Genomic DNA, 25,187 nt, shown 5'->3' on the forward strand with positions numbered 1-25,187 from the left:
GAAACCCCCTTCAACCTGACTCTACCTGGTAAAATACAACTTCCCCCACCAAAATAAATAATAAAACAGTCTGAAAACTATTTTATTTTCACATAATTTCCGCAGACTTATTGGTTTCATATCCAAAGTTATGGGCCTCTACACAGAAGAACAAACACTATAAACTTTACGCAATACACTTGTATCTCTCTACCCCAAATAAATGAACTATTTAAAGTGTAGTATAATACAGCATTACAGATGTTTACTTTAACATATGAAATCCCAATACACAACCATTGCTAACCCATTCACACAATCAACATACAATACTAGAAAGACTCATTTTAAATTCATCTTTCACCATGATATGATCCTAAATACAAACTGCTGTATGTAACTGTAGAATAAAGTATGCCCAATGTCTTAAATAACTTTTGAAACCAAAAATGACATGCTTGATTATTAAATACTTCAATCAATCATATCTAATGATACCTTGGAATATTGAGCGTGTTAGATTTCTATGCAATACGGTCCCTTACGTAAGCAGTAATGTATGCCTTTTCTAGAATGTACAGGCTTTACAATATCAAGTTTCTGTATATTCATTACATTTCATCACCTAAAATGTATCATTTGTTCAGCAGGCACAGATATGGTAAAAAAAAACTTCCTCTTACCTCCATGCTGCAATAGCTTCAACAATACAGTATTATTTACAACAATACGTATTCAGCGATACAATGGGTTGTGCTGAATACAGTAGGTAGGTAAGCTGTAAGTGTAATTCATACAGTAAGTATACTTTGTGACAGAGGACCCTTGAGACTGTAGAATACCGCCCAGGGTCCTCTAACTGCTAGAATGATGTAAAATCCATCTCCCTTCCAGGTGGCCATAGCTAAAAGGCACTCACTAGTTCACTCACTAGTCAATTGACTAGTTCCTTCACTATTGCCTTCATTGGTTAAAGAGCCCAGTGTCCTCATCAGGTTGTCCAGTCCCAACATGTATCCGTCCTCTCGGTTGCCCTCCTGCCAGGGTATACAGTGGTCCAGAGTTTGTCCTTCAGGTAGCCCTGTAGTCTTACCAAAGTCAATGAGCCAAACCTCAGCTCGCTCAGTGTGGTCATGGATGAAGAGGAGGGAGCTCCCAATCACCTTGGAGAGAGAGAAGACTAGTACTCATTACAATATAATCATTGATATTGTTCACCGGTATGCCGCACAAAAGCTCTTCGATGTGTTTAATATATACAGTCGTGGCCAAAAGTTTTGAGAATGGAAATTAATATTTGTGTCACAAAGTTTGCGGCTTCAGTGTCTTTAGAGATTTTTGTCAGATAATACTATGGAATACTGAAGTATAATTACAAGCATTTCATAAGTGTCAAATGCTTTTATTGACAATTACATGAAGTTGATGCAAAGTATCAATATTTGCAGTGTTGACCCTTCTTTTTCAAGGCCTCTGCAATCCGCCCTGGCATGCTGTCAATTAACTTCTGGAACACATCCTGACTGATGGCAGCCCATTCTTGCATAATCAATGCTTTGGAGTTTGTCAGAATTTTGTGGGTTATTGTTTGTCCACCTGCCTCTTGAGGATTGACCACAGGTTCTCAATGGGATTAAGGTCTGGGGAGTTTCCTGGCCATGGACCCAAAATATCGATGTTTTGTTCCCCGAGCCACTTAGTTATCACTTTTGCCTTACGGCAAGGTGCTCCATCATGCTGGAAAAGGCATTGTTCGTCACCAAACTGTTCCTGGATGGTTGGGAGAAGTTGCTCTCAGAGGATGTGTTGGTACCATTCTTAATTCATGGCTGTGTTCTTAGGCAAAATTGTGAGTGAGCCCACTCCCTTGGCTGAGAACCAACACCACACATGAATGGTCTCAGGATGCTTTACTGTTGGCATGACACAGGACTGATGGTAGCTCTCACCTTGTCTTCTCCGGACAAGCTTTTTTCTGGATGCCCCAAACAATCGGAAAGGGGCTTCAGAGAAAATGACTTTACCCCAGTCCTCAGCAGTCCAATCCCTGTACCTTTTGCAGAATATCAGTCTGTCCCTGATGTTTTTCCTGGAGAGATGTGTCTTCTTTGCGGCCCTTCTTGACACCAGGCTATCCTCCAAAAGTCTTCGCCTCACTGTCTGTGCAGATGCACTCACACCTGCCTGCTGCCATTCCTGAGCAAGCTCTGTACTGGTGGTGCCACGATCCCGCAGCTGAATCAACTTTAGGAGACGGTCCTGGCGCTTGCTGGACTTTCTTGGGCGCCCTGAAGCCTTCTTCACAACAATTGAACCACTCTCCTTGAAGTTCTTGATGATCCGATAAATGGTTGATTTAGGTGCAATCTTACTGGCAGAAATATCCTTGCCTGTGAAGCCCTTCTTGTGCAAAGCAATGATGACGGAACGTGTTTCCTTGCAGGTAACCATGGTTGACAGGAAGAACAATGATTCCATGCACCACCCTCCTTTTGAAGCTTCCAGTCTGTTATTCGAACTCAATCATGACAAAGTGATCTCCAGCCTTGTCCTTGTCAACACTCACACCTGTGTTAACAAGAGAATCACTGACATGATGTCCAGCTGGTCCTTTTGTGGCTTGGCTGAAATCCAGTGGAAATGTATTTTTGGGGATTCAGTTCATTTGCATGGCAAAGAGGGACTTTGCAATTCATTACAATTCATCTGATCACTCTTCATAACATTCTGGAGTATATGCAAATTGCAATCATACAAACTGAGGCAGCAGACTGAAAATTAATATTTGTATCATTCTCAAAACTTTTGGCCACAACTATAATGTGATGAACAAATGTCAATAGAAAACAGGTGCTGATGAACTAAAGCTCCTCTATTCACCTCGTGTCTCTTGAAGAATTCAGATGACTTCAGGGCTTGTTGAATTTTTGCTAGTTTGCTGAGGTATGAATTCTGTATGAGAGGGGGAGAATAGAGGGCAATATGATCATTCTGGCTGTAGAGTTGAGACTTGGGAGCCTCCCTTGATAAATCCATTAAATTAATAGAGGTTGTGTACAGGTATCTCAATTCCATTTGCCATCTGTCGTTCCAACAGGATCTACTGTAGTGCATATTGCCATGTGGGTTGCTCATCCTATCCAAATATTTACCAATGTGTGTATTACTTTTCATGTGATCTTACACGAGACAGGTAAAGTGCAACCAATTTGTTTGACTGTTCAAGTATGGCCTTTACATGAGACAAGGTATGTCTCCATTTGTCTATGAATCAGCAGAACATGCAAATGAATGCGGCTGTAACACCATAACAGGTAGGACTCGTAGCGGTCAACCTACTACGATGTTTGTGTTGCCTCCGGAAAAGTCCCTGAAGACCTGTGTGACATCCTCCTTAGACCGGGTCTTCTTGAAATCCGTATGACATGTACCGTCAGCTTTCTGAGAGAAGGAACAGCCAACATGACTAAATTGCATATGTAATGAACTTCACATGAAAAACGTATGAGCAACATTAATGGGGAGGGGGGGGGGACCAAGAAAAACCTTTTACATGGGAAAGGATCTCTATGGTGGCGTTTTGAGTGAAAACTGACCGAATTCCTTCTTTTATGTTGACACACTGGTACTTGCCTTGATGCCCTCGATGCGGAAACCCAGGGTGTGTGTGGAGCTGAGGGTCTCTCTCCACTGCATGTAGCAAGGTTTGGTGACGGCCCTCTGGAGGTGCTCCTGGGGGCTGGGGGCCTCACTGTCCACCTCCAGCATCTTGTCATACAGATCCCTACGGAGCTTAGGCCGCTCCCGCGCTCGCACCAGCTCCTCCTCCAGATACGTCCTGAGAAGAGGACAACAGGGCCTCACAGCTAAGTTACTTCTCATTGTGTCTTGTCGTGTATGATGAGAGTGGAGTTGGTGTGGTGGCACTACAGACAACAGCATGCAAAGTCTTACTTGGTAGACAAAAAGAGAAGCAAAGTCAATGTATGCGCGGTGAAGGTCAGTTTCATTCTGCTAATGGAACTTCCTCTGTCTAAAAGGAGGAAGTCAGGAGGAGACTCCAGGGTACACAGCCTGATTGTTAGTTTAACTGTGTGACAGGGTGTGTTAGCTGACGGTGAGAGCTTGGGTAATGAATTGGATTGTATGTTTGTCAGAAGGGAGTCTCCAGGGGAAACCTGTGCCTGCAACCCCCCGTGTATGCGTGTGTACAGTTCTTTGTCTATGTACAGGAAATGTGAGGGCCTCTATGTGACACGACACCCCCACCAACTGTGGCAGGAAATCCTCACAGAAACAGTTTTTTTTTTATCAAGAGAAAAAGAAACAAGTTGACAGTGTGTATGTTCTGCTACCAGGAGCACTGAAGTGTAAGATGGGAAATGCTTGCTGATACTGCTAAATTATATTACTCCAACAGTGATTCGTTTGCCATTTTCTCAACATTGCTTAATACCTCCTTTCACCCAACCCTCCTAAAGGGCCAGACATGTAGTCTTCTGCACATTATTATGGAACAGACCTACTGCTGATAACTTACCTCACTCCCATCTTACAGTCCATGACACTGGGTTCATCAAAGTTGACCAGTAGATCAGTCATATGTAGGAAGGGTTCCCCATCCCTCTCCACCACCCCATGGTATCCTGGTACAAAGCCCTGGAGCACGTCACCCTGCAGCCTCTCAAAGCACAGCTTCTCATTCTCGGAGAACTTCTTCAGAATGGTGCCTTCGCCGCCAGCTTTGAAATTACCTGGAAAAGAGCAGCACAGACACACTGACATTCCACAGCAAACCACTCACGACTGCCAGTTTATATTGACATTTTAGGGGGGGGGGACAAGACATATGACTTAGTGACTTCTGAAAGTATTCACACCCCTAGACTTTTTCCACGTTGTGTTACAGCCTAAATTAAAAATGTATTAAAATGAGATCGTGTCACTCTCTACAAACAATACCCCCATAATGTCAACGTGGAATTATGTTTTTAGAAATTTGTACAAATTCATTAAAAATGAAATCTGAAATGTCTTTAGTCAATATGTATTCAACCCCTTTGTTATAGCAAGCCTAAATAAGTTCAGGAATGAAGATTTGCTTAACAAGTCACATAATAAGTTGCATGGACTCACTCTGTGCACAATAATAGTGTTTAACATGATTTTTGAAAGACTACCTCATCTCTGTACCCCCCACACATACAGATAATTGTAAGGTCCCTCAGTCGAGCAGTGGATTTCAAACAGATTCAACCACAAAGACCCGGGAGGTTTTCCAATGCCTCACAAAGGGCACCGATTGGTATTTTTTTGTATATAATAACAAATTATTAATTATTATTATAATAAATGTCAGAGCAGACGCTTTTATCCAAAGCGAATTACAATCATGCATAGACACGTTTTTATGTGTGAGTAGCCACGGGAATTGAACTCACAATCCTGGCGTCACAAGCTCCATGCTCTATCAACTGAGCCATACAGGACCACAAAAATGCAGACATTGAATATTCCTTTAAGCATGAAAAAGTTATTAATCACACCTTGAATAGTGTATCAATACAAGCAGTCACTACAAAGATACAGGCGTCATTCCTAACTCAGTTGCCGTAGAGGAAGGAAACCGCCATGGTCGGCAAAGCAGCAAGCCAAAGCCCAACTAGCCTACTCTAAACCAGCTAGCACTATAACCCACAGTCAAAAACAAAACCTTTGCTTGCAGAGGAAAAAGCAGAGAGCGGAGACTTACTCAATGAGATTGACGACCGGGGCCCACACAATGGCAAAAGAGTCGAGGCTGGGTTACCAGAGCCAGGGAAAGAGGCGCTTCAGGGGAGAGGCCGTAGTGAAGTGGTCACCAAACTTTGAGTCAAGACCACTTTTGCAGTCAAAAAGCATGCAGAGTTCTACCGCTCATAATATTTTCTAAACAGGACTTAAAATGTAACATTAACCTAATAAAAACAGTTCTGTAGGAATGAGGTTTGTGCAGTAGGCCCAAACCTAAAGCATATTGGCTATAGGCCTGGCTTGCCAATATTCTTCTCAGACCATATTATATTTCAAAACTTGAGATTTGATAACTAATAGATCAGTTGGTGTAGCACTTGCAAGGCACAGCTGAGCATCAATTGAAATTATTTGTTCTTTCTCTGGACTAATGGTACCTGCATCCGATGGTAATGGTGCTTTTATGACAACTGGGACCTGGGGGTGGGGGCATGGTCAAATCGTGACGTCAATGATCTTCAGGCCGGAAAGTCAGAGCTCTAGAGTTTCTAACTTGGAATTCTGAGTTTAATGACCGTTCAAACTATTGTTCCCAGTCGGATCTAATTTTTGCCAGAGTTCCCAGTTGTCTTGATCAGCAGAGGGAAGGAGAGAGCAGCAGAGGTTCAGCCTCTCACTGTCCCTGCTCTCTCCTTCCTTTCCTCCAGTGAGACTGAGCAGAAAGAGGGGACACGGTCTTACAACTGATGGCGAAACTCAGGTCGAACCCCATCTGTCTCAAGCACAATTTCAAGGTGTTCCTATGACCAGAGAAAGTGAAATAATCCTCATTAAAAAGACACGAGCTGCTAATAAGTCAAATGCAGGGCTATCGATAGACTTGGCTACTCATTCATTGCAGCGGGAGAAGTAGGGAGAAGCCCGTTTTATAATAGGGTCGAATAAAAGCAGACATAAACTCACTCATAAAAACAGCAGCTCTTTGATGTGTTCTTTGAATCTCTCTCTGGCCATGGTTTTAAAACGTATGAAACCTCATGTAGGCTAGCATCAAACTTTGTGGCTGGGGAAGCTGTAGACAAAGTGATTTGAGCTATCCAAATTGGCCAGCGCAGTAGGCACACTCAATTTAACCACAGATCTCCCAGACTGCCTTGGTAGGCGGAGTTTGTCTTTTCAGACAAATGAAATGGTTCAAAATGGGAACACTGCCTCTCCGGTGCGCAGGGCTTCTGAATCAAGTGCAACTACCAACAACAGCGCAACTCACACAAAAAAAAGGAGTGTAAGCCTTTATCGTCATTGACCACTGCCATAGAGCTTACCGGCAAATAATCAGGGTGAGGCGGAAGCCATACCCGGCAGCGAGAGTCAGAGGGTAATCCGATAGGAGGCCAGGAGTGAACCAGGAGGCCAGCGATCAGAGGAAGAACCCAGGCAGGTGGAAGTGATCACAGCAGCGCAGTCCAGACTCAAATCCAATTTATGCTTGATCTGAAAATATGGTTGGAGGCTTTGTATGGAAGGTGTGACACAATTGCAGAGACGCCAGAGGCACGCAGAGGCCAAATCAAGCTCCGTACCACATCGCCGCGTGCCTCTCATATTTTGTAACAATGTGGAGGGCTCCGTATTGGCATGATTGGTTGATGGTAGGTGGGGACGGGAGGTCCTGTATAAACCACAAACTCTGTGTATTAGGTAGTTGTGGAATTGTTAGATTACATGTTAGATATTGCTGCACTGTCGGAACTGGAAGCACAAGCATGTCGCTACACTCACAATAACATCTGCTAACCATGTGTAGGTGACCAATATAATTGTATTTTATTTGACAACAGCTCTGTGAAGCGCAAAAAGTATGTTTGCGCTGACTTCTGCAGAGTCTGTATCAGCAGTAAATACTGTACAGCCACTGCAGACCACAAATTACCTCTGAAAGGTTCTGCATGGTCAGACTAACAGCTAACGAGCTAGCTCTAATAAAGCAAGGTTGTAAAAGTCCAGTATGCAAGGGAAGTGGACAAAAACAGGCTGGAAAGTAGACAAAAACAAACCATGAAGAACTAACAAATCCAAGTTAACAAGTCAACACTGTTAGGCGAAACATGTACCAGGGACAAGCGGCAGTCTAGCACGAAGCCAGAAAATACTTTCGCCCTGAGATGACATCACTGACACAGTTACAGAGATATAATGTCTGTGATAGGAGAAAACTGAGGATGGATCAACATTGTAGTTAGTCCACAATACTAACCTAAATGACAGTGAAAAGAAGGGAGCCTGTAAAGAATAAAAATATTCAACAATAAGGCACTAAAGTAAAACTGCAACAAAAAAAATGTGTAAAAGAAATTCACTTCATGCCCTGAATACAAAGTGTTATGTTTGGGGCAAATCCAACACAACACATCACTGAGTACCACTCATCATATTTTCAAGCACGGAGCTGGCTGCATAATGTTATGGGTATGCTCGTCATCGGCAAAGACTACAGAGTTGTTTTAGGATAAAAAGAAACAAGAGAGAGCTAAGCACCTAGAGGAAAACCTGGTTAAGTCTGCTTTCCAACAGACACGGAGACAAATTCACCTTTCAGCAGGACAATAACCTAAAGCACAAGGCCAAATATACACTGGAGTTGCTTACGAAGACAACATTGAATGTTCCTGAGTGGCCTTATTTTCAAGTCAATTTAAGTCAAAACTATGGTAAGACTTAAATGGCCGTCTAGCAATGATAAACAACCAACTTGACAGAGCTTGAAGAATTTGAAAAATAATAATGTGCAAATATTGTACAATGCAGGTGTGCAAAGCTCTTAGCGATTTACCCAGAAAGACTTACAGCTGTAATCACTACCAAAGCTGATTCTAACATGGATTAAGTCCAGGGTGGGAATACTTATGTAAATTAGATTTCTGTATTTAATTTTCAATACATTTGCAAAAATGTCTAAAAACATGTTTTCACTTAGTCATTATGGGATATTGTGTGTAGATGAGTGGAAAAAATACATTGAATCCATTTCTTTTTATGCTGTAACAACAAATGTGTAATAAGTCAAGGGGTATAAATATTTTGTGAAGGCACTGTATTTAAGATACTCTTTTAAGAGGTAGTACATTTCTAGTTGTTGTCAGAAGATGGGCAGAGACTCTGCTGTCCTAGCTTCAGGTGGAAGCTCGTTCCACCATTTGAGTGCCAGGACAGAGAAGAGCTTGGACTGGGTTGAGCAGGAGCGGACCTTCTGTAGGGGTGGGACTGCCAAGAGACCAGAGGTGGCAGAACATAGTGCTCGGGTTGGGTGTAGGGTTTGAGTATAGCTAGGTAGAGGGGCAGTTCCCCTTGTTGTTCCGTAGGTAAGCACCATGGTTTTGTAGTGGATGCGAGCTTCGACTGGAAGCCAGTGGAGTGTGCGGAGGAGCGGAGTGACATGGTAGAACTTGGGATGGTTGAACACCAGGCAGGCTGCGGAGTTTTGGATAAGTTGCAGGGGTTTTATGGCACAAGCAGGGAGCCCAGCCAACAGCGAGTTGCAGTAATCCAGACGGGAGATGACAAGTGCCTGGATTAGGACCTGAGCCATTTCCTGTGAAGTACTAAGGTCGTACTGTACGGATGTTGTAGAGCATGAACCTGCAGGAGTGAGTCACTGCTTTGATGTTTGCAGAGAAGGATAGGGTGTTGTCCAGGATCACGCCAAGGTTCTTTGCACTCTGGGAGGAAGACACCATAGAGTTGTCAACCGTGATGGAGAGGTCTTGGAGCGGGCAGGCCTTCTTGTTGAGGTTGAGCTTGAGGTGGTGGGCCAATATCCAAGCTGAGATGTCTGCCTGGCACGCAGAGATGCCTGTCGCCACCTGGGTGTCAAAAGGGGGCAGGAGAAAAGTAATTGAGTGTCATCCGCGATAGGAGAGACCATGTGAGGATGTGACGGAGCCGAGTGACTTGGTGTATAGAGAGAAGAGGGCCTAGGACGAAGCCCTGGGGGACACCAGTAGTTTTTTATTTTTATTTTTTATTTCACCTTTATTTAACCAGGTAGGCTAGTTGAGAACAAGTTCTCATTTGCAACTGCGACCTGGCCAAGATAAAGCATAGCAGTGTGAACAGACAACACAGAGTTACACATGGAGTAAACAATAAACAAGTCAATAACATGGTAGAAAAAAAAGAGAATCTATATACAATGTGTGCAAAAGGCATGAGGTAGGCAATAAATCGAATAATTACAATTTAGCAGAATTAACACTGGAGTGATAAATCATCAGATGATCTGTGCAGAAGAGATACTGGGTGCAAAAGAGCAGAAAAGTAAATAAATAAAAGCAGTATGGGGGTGAGGTAGAAATTGGGTGGGTAGTTTACAGATGGACTATGTACAGCTGCAGCGATCGGTATCTGCTCGGATAGCAGATTTTTAAAGTTGTTGAGGGAGATAAAAGTCTCCAACTTCAGAGATTTTGCAATTCGTTCCAGTCGCAGGCAGCAGAGAATGGAAGGAAAGGGTCCAAATGAGGTTTTGGCTTTGGGGATTCAGTGAGATACACCTGCTGGAGCGCGTGTTGCGGGTGGGTGTAGCCATCGTGACCAGTGAACTGAGATAAGGCGGCACTTTACCTAGCATAGCCTTGTAGATGACCTGGAGCCAGTGGTCTGACGACGAACATGTAGCGAGGGCCAGCCGACTAGGGCATACAGGTCGCAGTGGTGGGTCGTATAAGGTGCTTTAGTAACAAAACGAATGGCACTGTGATAAACTGCATCCAGTTTGCTGAGTAGAGTATTGGAAGCTATTTTGAGATGACATCGCCGAAGTCGAGGATCGTAGGATAGTCAGTTTTACTAGGGTAAGTTTGGCGGCGTGAGTGAAGGAGGCTTTGTTGCGGAATAGAAAGCCGATTCTTGCTTTGATTTTGGATTGGAGATGTTTGATATGAGTCTGGAAGGAGAGTTTGCAGTCTAGCCAGACACTAGGTACTTATAGATGTCCACATATTCTAGGTCGGAACCGTCCAGGTGGTGATGCTAGTCGGGCGTGCGGGTGCAGGCAGCGAACGGTTGAAAAGCATGCATTTGGTTTTACTAGCGTTTAAGAGCAGTTGGAGGCACGGAAGGAGTGTTGTATGGCATTGAAGCTCGTTTGGAGGTTAGATAGCACAGTGTCCAAGGAAGGGCCGGAAGTATATAGATAGGGTGTCGTCTGCGTAGAGGTGGATCAGGGAATCGCCCGCAGCAAGAGCAACATCATTGATGTATACAGAGAAAAGAGTCGGCCCGAAATTGAACCCTGTGGTACCCCATAGAGACTGCCAGAGGACCGGACAACATGCCCTCCGATTTGACACACTGAACTCTGTCTGCAAAGTAGTTGGTGACCAGGCAAGGCAGTCATTAGAAAAACGAGGCTACTGAGTCTGCCGATAAGAATATGGTGATTGACAGAGTCGAAAGCCTTGGCCAGGTCGATGAAGACGGCTGCACAGTACTGTCTTTTATCGATGCCGGTTATGATATCGTTTAGTACCTTGAGCGTGGCTGAGGACACCCGTGACGCGCTCGGAAACCGGATTGCACAGCGGAGAAGGTACGGTGGGATTCGAGATGGTCAGTGATCTGTTTGTTGACTTGGCTTTCGAAGACCTTAGATAGCAGGGCAGGATGGATATAGGTCTGTAACAGTTTGGGTCCAGGGTGCTCCCCTTTGAAGAGGGGATGACCGCGGCAGCTTTCCAATCCTTGGGTATCTCAGATGTTACGAAGGAGAGTTGAACAGGCTGGTGATAGGGGTGCGACAATGGCGGGGGACAGTTTCAGAAATAGGGGGTCCAGATGTCAAGCCCAGCTGATTTGTATGGGTCCAGGTTTTCCAGCTCTTTCAGAACATCTGCTATCTGGATTTGGGTAAAGGAGAAGCTGGGGAGCTTGGGCGAGTAGCAGCGGGGGGGCGGGCTGTTGGCCAGGTTGGAGTCGCCAGGAGGAAGGCATGGCCAGCCATTGAGAAAGCTTGTTGAAGTCTTTGATTATCATGGATTTATCGGTGGTGACCGTGTTACCTAGCCTCAGTGCAGTGGCAGCTGGGAGGAGGTGCTCTTGTTCTCCATGGACTTTACAGTATCCCAGAACTTTTTGGAGTTAGAGCTACAGGATGCAAATTTCTGCTTGAAAAAGCTGGCCTTTGCTTCCTGACTGACTGCGTGTATTGGTTCCTGACTTCCCTGAACAGTTGCATATCGCGGGGGCTCTTCGATGCATTGCAGTTCGCCACAGGATGTTTTTGTGCTGGTCGAGGGCAGTCAGGTCTGGAGTGAACCAAGGGCTATCTGTTCTTGGTTCTGCATTTTTTGAACGGAGCATGCTTGTCTAATATGGTGAGGAAGTAACATTTAAAGAATGACCAGGCATCCTCAACTGACGGGATGAGGTCAATATCCTTCCAGGGTACCCGGGCCAGGTCGATTAGAAAGGCCTGCTCGCAGAAGTGTTTTAGGGAGCGTTTGACAGTGGAGAGGGTGGTCGTTTGACCGCGGACCCGTGGCGGATACAGGCAATGAGCAGTGATCGCTGAGATCTTGATTGAAGACAGCAGAGGTGTATTTGGAGGCAGGTTGGTCAGGATAATGTCTATTAGGTGCCCATGTTTACGGATTTAGGGTTGTACCTGGTGGGTTCCTTGATGATTTGTGTGAGATTGAGGGCATCAAGCTTGGATTGTAGGACTGCCGGGGGTTTAAGCATATCCCAGTTTAGGTCACCACTAACAAGAACAAACTCTGAAGCTAGAATGGGGAGCGATCAATTCACAGATGGTGTCCAGGGCAACAGCTGGGAGCTGAGGGGGGTCGGTAGCAGGCGGCAAACAGTGAGAGACTTATTTCTGGAGAGATTAATTTAAAAATTAGAAGTTCGAACTGTTTGGGCATAGACTCGAAAGTATGACAGAACTTTGCAGGCTATCTCTGCAGTAGATTGCAACTCCTCCCCCTTTGCATTCTATCTTGACGAAAAGTGTATATGTGGGTATGGAAATCTCAGAATTTTTGGTGGCCTTCCTAAGCCAGGATTCGGACACGGCAAGGACATCAGGGTTGGCAGAGTGTGCTAAAGCGGTGAGTAAGGCAAACTTAGGGAGGAGGCTCTGATGTTGACATGATGAGGCCAAGGCTTTTTCGATCACAGAAGTCAACAAATGAGGGTGACTGGGGACATGCAGGGCCTGGGTTTACCTCCACATCACCCGAGGAAACAGAGGAGTAGTAGGATGAGGGTGCGGCTAAAGGCTATCAAAACTGTCGCCTAGAGCGTTGGGACAAAGAATAAAAGGAGCAGATTATGGGCGTGGTAGAATAGATTCTGGGCATAATGTGCAGACAGGGTATGGTGGGCGTGGGTACAGCGGAGGCAAGCCGGCACTGGGTGATGATAAGAGAGGTTGTATCTCTGGACATGCTGTCTAATGGGTGAGGTCACCGCATGTGTGGGGGGTGGGACCAAGGAGGTATCAGAGGTACGGAGAGTGGAACTACAGGGTCCATTGCAAACCAAAACAATGATAACTAGCCTGAACAACAGTATGCAAGGCATATTGATATTGAGAGAGACATACAATAAGGCATAAAGTGATTGCAGGTCTTGATTGGGAGAGCTAGCTAAAACAACAGGTAAGATAACAGCAGCAATAACAGGGTGCTAGTCTAACACAGCAACAACAGGTAAAAATGGCGACGACTAGGCAGAGAGGGTCGGATTAACTACACACAGATCCTGAGTTAAAGCACAGAGCCGACAGATAAAACACAAATAAACAGAATGGAGTACCGTGAATTAATGGACAGTCAAGCATGCATCAGCTATGTAGCCAAGTGATCATAGTGTCCAGGGGGCAGCCGTAGATGGAGCAGGGAGGCCTCCACTAAGCTAGCACGCGGCGTTTAAAGTTAGTAGCCCGGGGGGTGGTCTGCTCAGACGGAGGGGTCTGCTCAGACGTGGTCGTGTCGACAGAGAATCCAAGCCAGATGGCGATGGCGAAAGAGAGGTTGTGAATTGTAGAATTGTGTTTGCTAACTGGTGCTAGCTTCGTGGCAGTGGCGCTAGCTGCGCTAGCCGCAAGCTAGCTGTGAGGATCAGAAGCAGTGGCTCAGGTTTACGGCAGGAACCGGCGTGTTTGTAGAGAGACATGCCGATGCGGTAAATTGGTGAGTAATATCCAGGCTAATAACAGGGCTGGTGTCTGTGCAGAAGGTAGAAGCTACTAGCAGCGGCAAAAAAAAATGGCTAAATTAGCTTGTAGCTGGTATTGTAGCCCAAGAATTCGCTGGTAGACCTCTTCAGCTAGCCGGCAGATGGGCCTAGCTCGATGCTAGCTCAAGGCTAACTGGTGCTTGCTTCGGGACAGAGGTGTTAGCCAGTAGTGAGCCAGTCGGTTGCAGCTAGCTAGCTGTGATGATACGGTGTAATTGTCCAGAGCTTGCGTCAGGAATCCGGTGATGTGGTAGAGAAAAAGCAGTCCTGTATGCTCTGGGTTGATATCGCGCTTGCAGACTGGCAGGTATTGGCCCGGTATTGAAGCTGGCTGTGTCCGAGTTGAGGGTGAAGACCGCAGCAGTGGCTAACTGACTACTAGCTAGTAGCTAGTTATCTGGCTAGCTTCTGATTGGGGTTACGGTTCTAAAGTATAAAAAAAATAGCAGATCCGTACCACATTGGGTGAGGCGGAGTGTAGGAATGTATATTCAGTTCCTAGATGGAAAGTGAAATTAAAATATATACGAAATGTATACGAAAAATACGAAGACTATTTACACAGGACAGGACAAAACAAAGACACGTCCGACTGCTACGCCACACTTGGAGTGAGAGGACATGGTGCAGAGATCCTCTCCACGTCACCTGGTAGGAGCGGCCAGCCAGGTAGGATGCAATCCAAGAGTGTGGAGATCCTGAGATGCCCAGCCCTGAGAGGGTGGAGAGGAGGATCTGATAATTTATAGTGTTGAAGGCAACAGACAGATCTAGGAGGATGTGGAGAGAGAGTCAGATTTGGTAGTGCGGAGAGCCTCCGTGACAGAGAGGAGAGCGGTCTTGGCTGAGTGACGAGTCTTGAAGCTGGTTAGGGTCAAGAAGATTGTTTCAGATGGAATTTGCAGTTGTGTGTGACTAATAGTATACAGTAGTCTGTGTTTTGTGTGCTTTATTTTGTGTGAAATGTGCACAGTATGTATCATTGATTGGTTCTTGGTACGCTGCTCTGATAGGTGAGGGGTCATGACCATGATGACTGTGCTTTACCTTTGTGTCCAGCTAGTTGAACCCAGGACAGGTTTCTTCTCTGGGAGCCAACAAAAGGCCAGTTGACGACGATATTCTTTAGCGTCCACCAGGGTGTGCTCTGCAGAAGGAAGACCAAGCACAGTAACAGTCAGCTTTACCTCTTTGGAGTATCTGGTTCATTATCAACCAGGCAGAGCCACTGTCCTCCTCAAGCCAGCGCTCACCAGTCAGGTGGATGTCAATTGAGTTGTATAACGATAATGATCATGATTTGACTCAAATACGACAGACAGCTGTCATAATCACTTGGCCACTGTTACTTTGGTTATTTGCTTCAATGTATCGAAGTCACTAACCGTAGCTTCATATCCTTATGGCGGCTCAACTCTAATTCAAACCTCAAATCTAACCCTAGCTTCATGGCCCCACTCTTGCTCAACCCTAAACCTTAATCCTTCACGTGATGTATTGTTGTCTCTCCCTTTCTGCCTTTTGTGCTGTTGTCTGTGTCCAAAAATGTTTGTACCATGTTTGTGCTGCTACCATGTTGTTCCGCTACCGTGTTGTCATGTTGTGTTGCTGCCATGCTGTTGTTGTCGTCTTAGGTCTCTCTTTATGTAGTTTGTCTCTTGTTGTGATGTGTGTTTTATCCTACATTTTTATTTTGAATCCCTGCCCCCGTCCCTGCAGGAGGCCTTTTGGTAGGCCGTCATTGTAAATAAGAATTTGTTCTCAACTGACTTGTCTAGTTAAATAAAGTTCCGATAAAAATGAAATACCTAGCCATTACCCCTAACCCATTACTTGAAACAATAACCTTGGCCTCATCTGCAAACATTTTAGTTTCTTTGCTATATGTTGTCATTTCTGTGGAACTTACACATTTCACTACCAGCTGTTGTGTATGGTCACACCTGACTGGCTTGCTGTTTCCATGTGATTTGCAATAAGACCGTCATCGAGATCTTGTTCAACGAGATGTAGATGATTCAGGCAGAGACATGACAACTTTGGTTCCCTATCTGTGATGAGACGTTGAGTGAGTCACACAGCATGTTCACAGCAGAATTGCTACACAGACTTAGCACTTGCTTGATGACAGAGGTGCGACATTATTTTATTACACTTTAAAAGGAACCATTTCCACACCAGTCCGGTTTAAGACCTGGACATGGCACCGTTTCAGCTGATGTGTTAAATTGCTTCGATTATAAAAATGATTATGCTGCCTTCTTTATAGACCTTCGACACTGTTGACCATCCCATTCTCATACCAAAGGTTGAATGAAATTGGCCTGGATCAGGCTTCTTGCGTGTGGTTTGAGAATTATCTGTCAGACAAGACACAGTGTGTGATTTCTAAATGGTGTTAAGTCTAGTTTTCGAGATACATGTTTTTATAAATGCTAATCTGTATGCAGACGACACTTATGTATGCCATTGCCCCGACTGATGACCAGGCTGTGTAAGAGCTGCAATCTGGCCTGGTTGCCTTACAGAATGCTCTGGAAGGTTTAAAACGTATACTTAATGTGGGCAAGACCAAATACATGTTGTTCTCTAATTCTCTCAATTTTGGGGATGGACTACATATTTATTAATTCGATGGTTCTCCCATTGATCAGGTCACCACTTATAAATATCTGGGCATTTGGATTGACAAAGATTTCATGTTTAAAAAATATACAGATGAGCTAGTTAAAAATATTTAAAGTGGGCTTATTTTTCAGAAATAGATATTGCCTCTCCCTAAATAGCAGTAAGCAGATTGTTTACAAAGCTCTACTACACAAGCTTCCAACTTACCTAACTGTGCTACTAAAGTATAAAAGAATGAGCTACCAAACCCACTCGCAGGGACGGTTAACTCGAGGTCCCTCTGGTCTCGACCAATTTAGGTAAATCCTCCTCTAGTTTCAGGGATCCCCTGAATAAATAAACGTAAAACCATGTACTGAGATACAGTGCATTCGGAAAGTATTCAGACGCCTTGACTTTTTCCACTTTGTTACATTACAGCCTTATTCTAAACAAGATAAATTATTTTTTCCCCCTCAATTTACACAAAATACCCTATAATGACAAAGCAAAAACAGGTTTAGAAATATATTAAAAATAAAAAAACAAATACCTTATTTACATAAGAATGCATATACCCTTTGCTATGAGACTCCAAATTGAGCTCAGATGCATCCTGTTTCCATTGATCATCCTTGAGACGTTTCTATAACTTAATTGGAGTCCCCCTGTGGTAAATTCAATTGATTGGACATTATTTGGAAAGGCACACACACCTGTCTATATAAAGGTCCCATAGTTGACAGTGCATGTCAGAGCAAAAACCAAGCCATGGGGTCAAAGGAATTGTCCGTAGAGCTCTGAGACAGGATTGTGTCGAGGCACAGATCTGGAGAAGGGTATCAAAAAATGTCTGCAGCATTGAAGATCCCCAAGAACACAGTGGCCTGCATCATTCTTAAATGGAAGAAGTTTGGAACCACTAAGAATATTCATAGAGCTGACCAGGAAGATGACCAAGAATCCAATGGTCACTTGGACAGAGCTTCAGAGTTCCTCTGTTGAGATGGGAGAACCTTCCAAAAGGACAAACATCTCTGCAGCACTCCACCAAACAGACCTTTATGATACAGTGGCCAGATGGAAGCCACTCCTCAGTAAAAGGCACATGACAGCTCGCTTGGAGTTTGCCAAAAGGCACCGAAAGACTGACCGTGAGAAAATAATTATCGGGTCTGATGAAACTCTTTGGCCTGAATGCCAAGCGTCACGTCTGGAGAAAACCTGGCACCATCCCTACGGTGAAGCATGGTGGTGGCAGCATCATGCTGTGAGGATGTTTTTCAGCGGCAGGGACTGGGAGACAAATCAGGATCGAGGGAAAGATGAACGGAGCAAAGTACAGTGAGATCCTTGATGAAAACCTACTCCAGAGCGTTCAGGACCTCAGACTGGGGCGAAGGTTCACCTTCCAATAGGACAACAACCCTAAGCACACAGCCAAGACAATGCAGGAGTGGCTTCGGGACAAGTCTCTGAATGTCCTGAGTGGCCCAGCCAGAGCCCGGACTTGAACCCGATCGAACATCTCTGGAGAGACCTGAAAATAGCTGAGCAGCGACGCTCATCATCCAACCTGACAGAGCTTGAGAGGATCTGCAGAGAAGAGTGGTAGGAAATCCCCAAATACCGGTGTGCTAAGCTTGTAGCATCATACCGAAGAAGACTTGAGGCTGTATTCGGTGCTTCAACAAAGTACTGAATAAAGGGTCTGAATACTTATGTAAATGTGATATTTCCAATTTTTTATTTAGACATTTGAAAAAAAAATCTAAACTTTATTCTTTGTCATCATGCGGTATTGTGTGTAGATTGAGGGGGGAAACAACAATTGAATCAATTTTAGAATAAGGCTGTACTGTAACAAAATGTGGAAAAAGTCAAGGGGCCTGAATACTTTCCGAATGCACTGTAAGTCCAGTGGCAATGACAATTTAGGGTAATCAATGAAACAGAGGTCGGAGGTCACTATGCAGTAAAAGGAAGTGAAGTCCGGGTCATTGGCCGCAGTGAAAGAACACCAACTCATTTTATTGATTGTATACACTGAAAACAAATAACAGAACTCACAGACACACTGAAATGTCAAGTGACACTTGCTGGTGTTGTTTATGTGGCATATGAAATGGACTTTGCTGGTGTAGCCAGCTATGTGGGTGTCATATGTCCACACAGGCCTTCAACTCTCTCGCAAACACATAATTGCCAACAGTGTACAGTGACATATTAATGAACATGTATTTAATAAAGCCATGTCATCTGTCAAGACAAGGAGATATGAACACAGTCCTTTCATTTGTGGCTACACACAATTCTATAGACGTAATGTGAAAGCTAGTCTGAATTTCAACATTGTAGTAGGTATTTTAATTAATAAAAATAAATGCTACATTTCCATAACGGTATGAGGCATGTTCTCTCACAAACTACAATAACTTAATGTTTGTGAACATTGTTGTTTCTTTAACCCTTTATTAATACATTCCTGTTGAGTTCTGGGACACATCTTTGTAAAGACATGCCTAGTGTGGTTGTCAGACTGATGGAAAATAATGCTCTTGGAATCAGCTGCAAATAAAGCCCACAACACTTTGACCAATTATAAATGACATAACAGTAAACAAGAACTGGAACAAGGGAGTGACAACACTGAATGATTCACTCAAGCTGTTCATTTTCCTTGCAACAGTTTCTCAACCTGGCAGATTTGAATATGAGCAATCAACATACCATTTATTTATTGATTTTTTACAAATCGGTAGCGCCAATAAATGTGATGTCATCAAAGTTCATTCCTCTTTTTCGCTACAAGTATTTGTCATAGGGGAGGGTGGGGTAAGTTCAGCCAAAGGGGTAAACCATACACAAAATTAATAATTTGACCAAATATTTAGGAAGAGGTCATAATTTCATGGAGTCTGAAGGAAGAAACCACATTGAAAAAGTGGTAAGCAAGTTAGGTAAAAATAAAAAATAAATTTAAAGATTTTCACCAAGTCAAATGAATTTATTGTGTTAGAAGCATCATGAAACCTCCATGTAAACCAAAGAAGATAATTTTAAGAATGTTCTATACATCAGTGGGGGTCTCTATAAGCTTCAAAATGAGGTCCTAAAACTAGCATTACAATGCATAATTATACAGTTAAAGTTGGAAGTTTACATACTCCTTAGCCAAATACATTTAAACTCGGTTTTTCACAATTCCTGACATTTAATCCTAGTAAGAATTCCCTGTCTTAAGTCAGTTAGGATCACCACTTTATTTTAAGAATGTGAAATGTCAGAATAATAGTAGAGAGATTTATTTATTTCAGCTTTTATTTCTTTCATCACATTCCCAGTGGGTCAGACGTTTACATACACTCAATTAGTATTTGGTAGCATTGCCTTTAAATTCTTTAACTTGGGTCAAACGTTTCGGGTAGCCTTCCACAAGCTTCCCACAATAAGTTGGGTGAATTTTGGCGATTCCTCCTGACAGAACTGGTGTAACTGAGTCAGGTTTGTAGGCCTCCTTGCTCGCACACTCTTTTTCAGTTCTGCCCACACATTTTTTATAGGATTGAGGTCAGGGCTTTGTGATGGCCACTCCAATACCTTGACTTTGTTGTTCTTAAGCCATTTTTCCACAACTTTGGAAGTGTGCTTGGGGTCATTGTCCATTTGGAAGACACATTTGCGACCAAGCTTTAACTTCCTGACTGATGTCATTGAGATGTGGCTTCAATATATCCACATAATGTTCCTTCCTCATGATGCCATCTATTTTGTGAAGTGCACCAGTCCCTCCTGCAGCAACAAAACTGCTTCACAGTTGGGATGGTGTTCTTCGGCTTACAAGCCTCCCCCTTTTTCTTCCAAACATAACGATGGTCATTATGGCCAAACAGTTATATTTTTGTTTCATCAGACCAGAGGACATTTCTCAAAAAAGTACGATGTTTGTCCCCATGTGCATTTGCAAACTGTAGTCTGGATTCTTTATGGTGGTTTTGGAGCAGTGGCTTCTTCCTTGCTGAGTGGCCTTTCAGGTTATGTCGATATAGGACTTGTTTTACTGTGGATATAGATACTTTTGTACCAGTTTCCTCCAGCATCTTCACAAGGTCCTTTGCTGTTGTTCTGGGATTGATTTGCACTTTTCGCACCAAAGTACGTTCATCTGTAGGAGACAGAACACATCTCCTTCCTGAGCGGTATGATGGCTGCGTAGTCCCATGGTTTTTATACTTGTGTACTATTGTTTGTACAGATGAACGTTGTACCTTCAGGCGTTTGGAAATTGCTCCCAAGGATGAACCAGACTTGTGGCGGTGTACAATTTATTTTCTGAGGTCTTGGCTGATTTCTTTTCATTTTCCCATGATGTCAAGCAAAGAGGCACTGAATTTGAAGGTAGGCCTTGAAATACATCCATAGGTTCACCTCCAATTGACTCAAATTATGTCAATTAGCCTATCAGAAACTTCAAAAGCCAAGACATCATTTTCTGGAATTTTCCAAGCTGTTTAAAGGCACAGTTAACTTAGTGTATGTAAACTTCTGATCCACTGGAATTATGATAGTGAATTATAAGTGAAATAATCTGTCTGTAAACAATTGTTGGAAAAGCACAAAGTCATGCAAAGTAGATGTCCTAACCGACTTGCCAAAACTATAGTTTGTTAACAAGAAATTTGTAGAGTGTTTGAAAACAAGTTTTAATGACTCCAACCTAAGTGCATGTAAACTTCCAAATTCAACTGTAGCTGTGTGGGCTAATATAGTCAAAATGTTTGCCTTGGGGTAAGTTGAGCCAATGGCAAGTTGAACAAATTGAAGTGTTTTCTTCCCAGGCGTAATGCAAGGCATTATTGCTGGGATATGAGCTAACAACAGGGCCTATGTTAAAAGTGTTAGATAGCTTGTGTATGTTTTCAAACTGTAATATTTCCATGGCCTCTGATTATTTCCAGGGATACACAACATCCTGAAATATATGTAGATATCTTTGTTAGAACTAATGCTAAAGGGTAAAAAAATAAAATAAAATAAACTTACCTCACTCTCCCCTACTGGAAAAACAGAGAATGGGTAACCTGGTGTACAAAGTAGTAGTCTTCTTGCTGTGTTGAAAGGGCAATAACTAAATGTCAATGTGGCTAAAATGTGCACATAAGTCATTAGACTATGGGGGTGGCTTGCAATGTAAGTGTGGGGGCTGACTGGAGACTTCATCTGCCATTTAAAAAGGTTAGAGAGTTAATGAAATCTCTATTTTCATAACAGGGAGGCACTTTTTACATGACCATTTTTTTTTCAATAACTGGAAAGAGCAATAAAAGGGTTGGGTATGAGAGCTTTTCAAGTGTAGTGTACACAGCCCAGCCATCCCTTCCAGCAGGGCCAGGCAATGTGTATGCACTGTGTTAAAAGGAAGCAGACAGCTAAGACCCTTCTATGGAGATGGCTGAGCAGCTCTGACGAGTTACACAGAGGCACAGATCTCCTTTGTCAGAGACAAAGTCAAATATGGCTTCTGACAAGTAGATTATCATTCACTTCGATCAGAATTTTCACCCAGTGGTTTAGAGGAACAGAGGCCTTACAAGTCAAACATTGAATTATGTTTTTACATTCACAAGTGACATTATTTGGAAACTTTGTTGGATCATCATATAGGTATTTCACAGCTACTTTTAAGTTTGAGGATCGAAAACTACTGTATTGTCCTGACAAACAACTGTGTCACTATTTTATACAGCAAGTCATCAATCAAGCGTGTTGAAGTCAAATGCAACACCATCCTCAGCCCTCCTAAATCATACTGTAGGTCAGGCTAACAGCAGCGCCTGTATTATGTGCTATAAGACATGGCTAAAACAAAATGGCCACTTCAGACCAGGGTCCATCAGACATGAAGGGAGTTAACTCAATTAAGATGGGGGGGGGTAAACTAATTCCTTTCCACTTCTGTGTTGTCTCACAGAAGAGCACCACAGAAGAGGAAATGACCTTTAAGATAGGCCTATAGTTAGCTATCTGACATGATCCCAAACAAGACTAAATAAACCATTCGAATAGTGTCTGTAATTAGTGACTGTAATTACCCAAGTGATCAGTGCTAACTGATCACTTGGCTGTTGATTAGATACAAAAATGTTCTGTTTTTCCACTCAGTGATTCATTGTTACTGCACTATAAATTAGAAAACATTAGAAAGATCCTCAAAAACAACTTATTATACCAGTATCACATGTACTGTATGTTGCTTAATGGTCTTGTGTATGAAAGGGTTTCTAAAAGATGAATTAATACATTAAGGAAAGGATGTTTAGTAAATTCATCAGAAAGCTCACATCCATTAAAGATGAACTATGCAGAAATCGCTCAGCCATTTCTTGGTTGCTAAAATTCTGGTTCACGTGACAAAACAAGCAAATATAGCGTAGAGAATCATTCTACCATTTAAACCGCTGTGAAATATATTTGTGTGCAAAGCTGTCATCAAGGCAAAGGGTGGCTACTTTGAAGAATCTCAAATAGAAAAAATATTTGGATTTGTTTAACACTTTTTTGGTTTCTACATGGTTCCATGTGTGTTATTTCATAGTTTTGATGTATTCACTAATATTATACAATGTAGAAAATAGTAAAACATTTAGAAAAACCCTGGAATGAGTAGGTGTGTCCAAACTTTGGACTGGTACTGTACAGTAGATGGGGGAAGAATAAATCTAGCCCTATGACAGGACAGAGTTCTCAATCATAATATCAAAATGACTGCCAGATCTGAGATATACTAGTAGACAAAACATTTCTAGCCTGTATCTATGGGTAACAGGGTTGACAAAAGTAATAGACTGCAAAAACTAAACTTAAGAACGGGAACCATAGAAAAAGCGCACAAAGAACAGAGCTACCGCTTCTTAGACTTGCTTTCAATGAATTTTGTCCGGTCGCCACAAAATTGTATATATTGCAGCTTTAACAGGGTTGACCTTAAAATGAGGTCCATATGTAAATGAATCACGAATCACATGAAATAAAAAATAATTTTCAGAAATAACTGTCAGAACTAGGGCTTAACTATATGATGGTGAAAACCTAGATACATTTGGAGTTAAGTGGGTTAAAATCTTCCTAGAAGTCACAGAGGGTGCCTGGAATGGAATAAAAACGCTGAATTTTGGCACTTTAGCAAGTCTTCATCCATTTAAAAATTCGGATTTATTGAATTCTCCATGTCGTCTATATTAAAGGTAACAGAGTTTCTCAACCCAGTTTTATTAAAGGGCAATTCATTTACTATAACAGGCTTTTAAAATTCTATATTGGTGCACAATGTCTCCTTAAAATACGACCCAATAACAATATGACTTTATTTTAATAAAGAATAGTCTGTACTCACTTCTCCCGTGTGCTCACACAAATGTTCTAATGTGATATTCCCCTTGCTCTTTTTCTCGTTGTCACTCAGAATGTCATCCTCTGACTCTATGGAGGAACCTGTTGAGGAGATAGAGGAGTTTGACATATTCCGTCGTAGAGGACCGTTCACATCAGACCAGTCCTCCTGCTCGATCTCCTGCGAGCAGCCTCCATCTGGGGTTATTGTCACCTGCGGTACACGGAGCACCTCCATCATACTAGATTGCGCTAGAACGGCGTTAACCTCAGGTAACCGAATTTCTGTCATCTGGCACAGTTCATCGCAATTCTCAGTTGCTTTGCAGCTTGTTCTGCGCTCTTTACAAAACCCTTCACCAATCCCAGCGCCAGACAGCGCTGCCTCCTTGGAGGTCTTTCGCCTCTTCTCCCTCTCCTTCGGCATTCGACTGATGAACGTGCGGGAGTGTGCACAACCGACGCCGTGTAATCCAAAATTGTAGTGCGCTACAATTTAATTTGACCGCACTCCGTCAAACGTGGTTATCTCAATTACAGTACTATTTTTGAGTGCAACTTTCAGTGTATTTTACTATACTGCAATAGGTGTTCTTCTGTTTAGGCTACTGTCCGGCATAGAGAGATATTTCAGGCGGTAGTCATCGGCGGTACAATGTGGTGACTGGTGTTTTGGGGAACCCCACTCCATGGCGCACACCGCGTCGACACACACAAACTTATCTTCCGCATTGAATGTGCCTCTCTTCTTCTTCTTCTTCTTCTTCCTCTTCTTCTTCTTATATGAGGTTTAACGGCGGTTGGCATCGAATTTGTTGCATTACCGCCACCTACTAGGCTGGAGTACAACTCCCTTATACTTTGCTTGAAAAATAAAAATGGACTAAATAAATACCCTACTCCACTAATGAAATGTATGTATTCCTACCTCATGCCATCATCCTGAAAGGATGGAACATCACCCCTTACCCCTTAACACACCCTGTAACTCTTCTGATGTGAAGTCTCGCACACCCAAATACCTCTCTGCAGCTGCCACCACAACCTCAATTTTCTGCGACTTCCATTCCATCCCTGCAGTACAGTTGATAACCATTGCTATAAATGCAAAAGAATCCGATCTTACTGAAACTTATATCACTTTTTGGCCTATCCCTCTGTACTGGTATAGAGCAACTACTCTCACCACTCCTCCCCCTTAAACCATCTTCCTCTACTTTCTTCACTGCCTCAGT

General features: G+C 43.1%; 1 protein-coding gene across 2 annotated transcripts; it reads right to left on the bottom strand.

The window, feature by feature from the left end:
- Window positions 1-68: 68 nt before the first annotated feature.
- Window positions 69-24,698, bottom strand: LOC111963127 (inositol-trisphosphate 3-kinase A-like). Of its 2 annotated transcripts, none has more exons than XM_023986362.2 (7): window positions 23,957-24,698; window positions 15,004-15,103; window positions 4,520-4,733; window positions 3,613-3,817; window positions 3,319-3,420; window positions 2,860-2,931; window positions 69-1,142 (listed from the first exon to the last, which is right to left on the bottom strand). In XM_023986362.2, exons 1-7 carry the CDS (start codon window positions 24,377-24,379, stop codon window positions 903-905), a joined length of 1,356 nt encoding a protein of 451 aa, XP_023842130.1. In that variant the 5' UTR covers window positions 24,380-24,698; the 3' UTR covers window positions 69-902. The 2 variants fall into 2 exon arrangements, with proteins under 2 accessions (XP_023842130.1, XP_070299422.1); XM_070443321.1 differs by having other exon boundaries at window positions 1,079-1,159.
- Between the last annotated feature and the right edge of the window lie 489 nt (window positions 24,699-25,187).

Source organism: Salvelinus sp. IW2-2015, linkage group LG4q.2 (assembly GCF_002910315.2).
Source record: "Salvelinus sp. IW2-2015 linkage group LG4q.2, ASM291031v2, whole genome shotgun sequence".
Classification (NCBI taxonomy): Eukaryota; Metazoa; Chordata; class Actinopteri; order Salmoniformes; family Salmonidae; genus Salvelinus; species Salvelinus sp. IW2-2015.

What these genes read in the sequence shown, in the direction of transcription:
- LOC111963127 (XM_023986362.2), bottom strand. Translation starts at nt 24,379, where the DNA reads ATGCCGAAGGAGAGGGAGAAGAGGCGAAAGACCTCCAAGGAGGCAGCG. An exon ending in TGTGTGAGCACACGGGAGAA is followed by an intron (nt 15,104 to 23,956) that starts GTGAGTACAGAC and finishes TTCCTTCTGCAG; the next exon opens with AGCACACCCTGGTGGACGCT. An exon ending in AATTCTTCAAGAGACACGAG is followed by an intron (nt 1,143 to 2,859) that starts GTGAATAGAGGA and finishes TCTCTCTCCAAG; the next exon opens with GTGATTGGGAGCTCCCTCCT.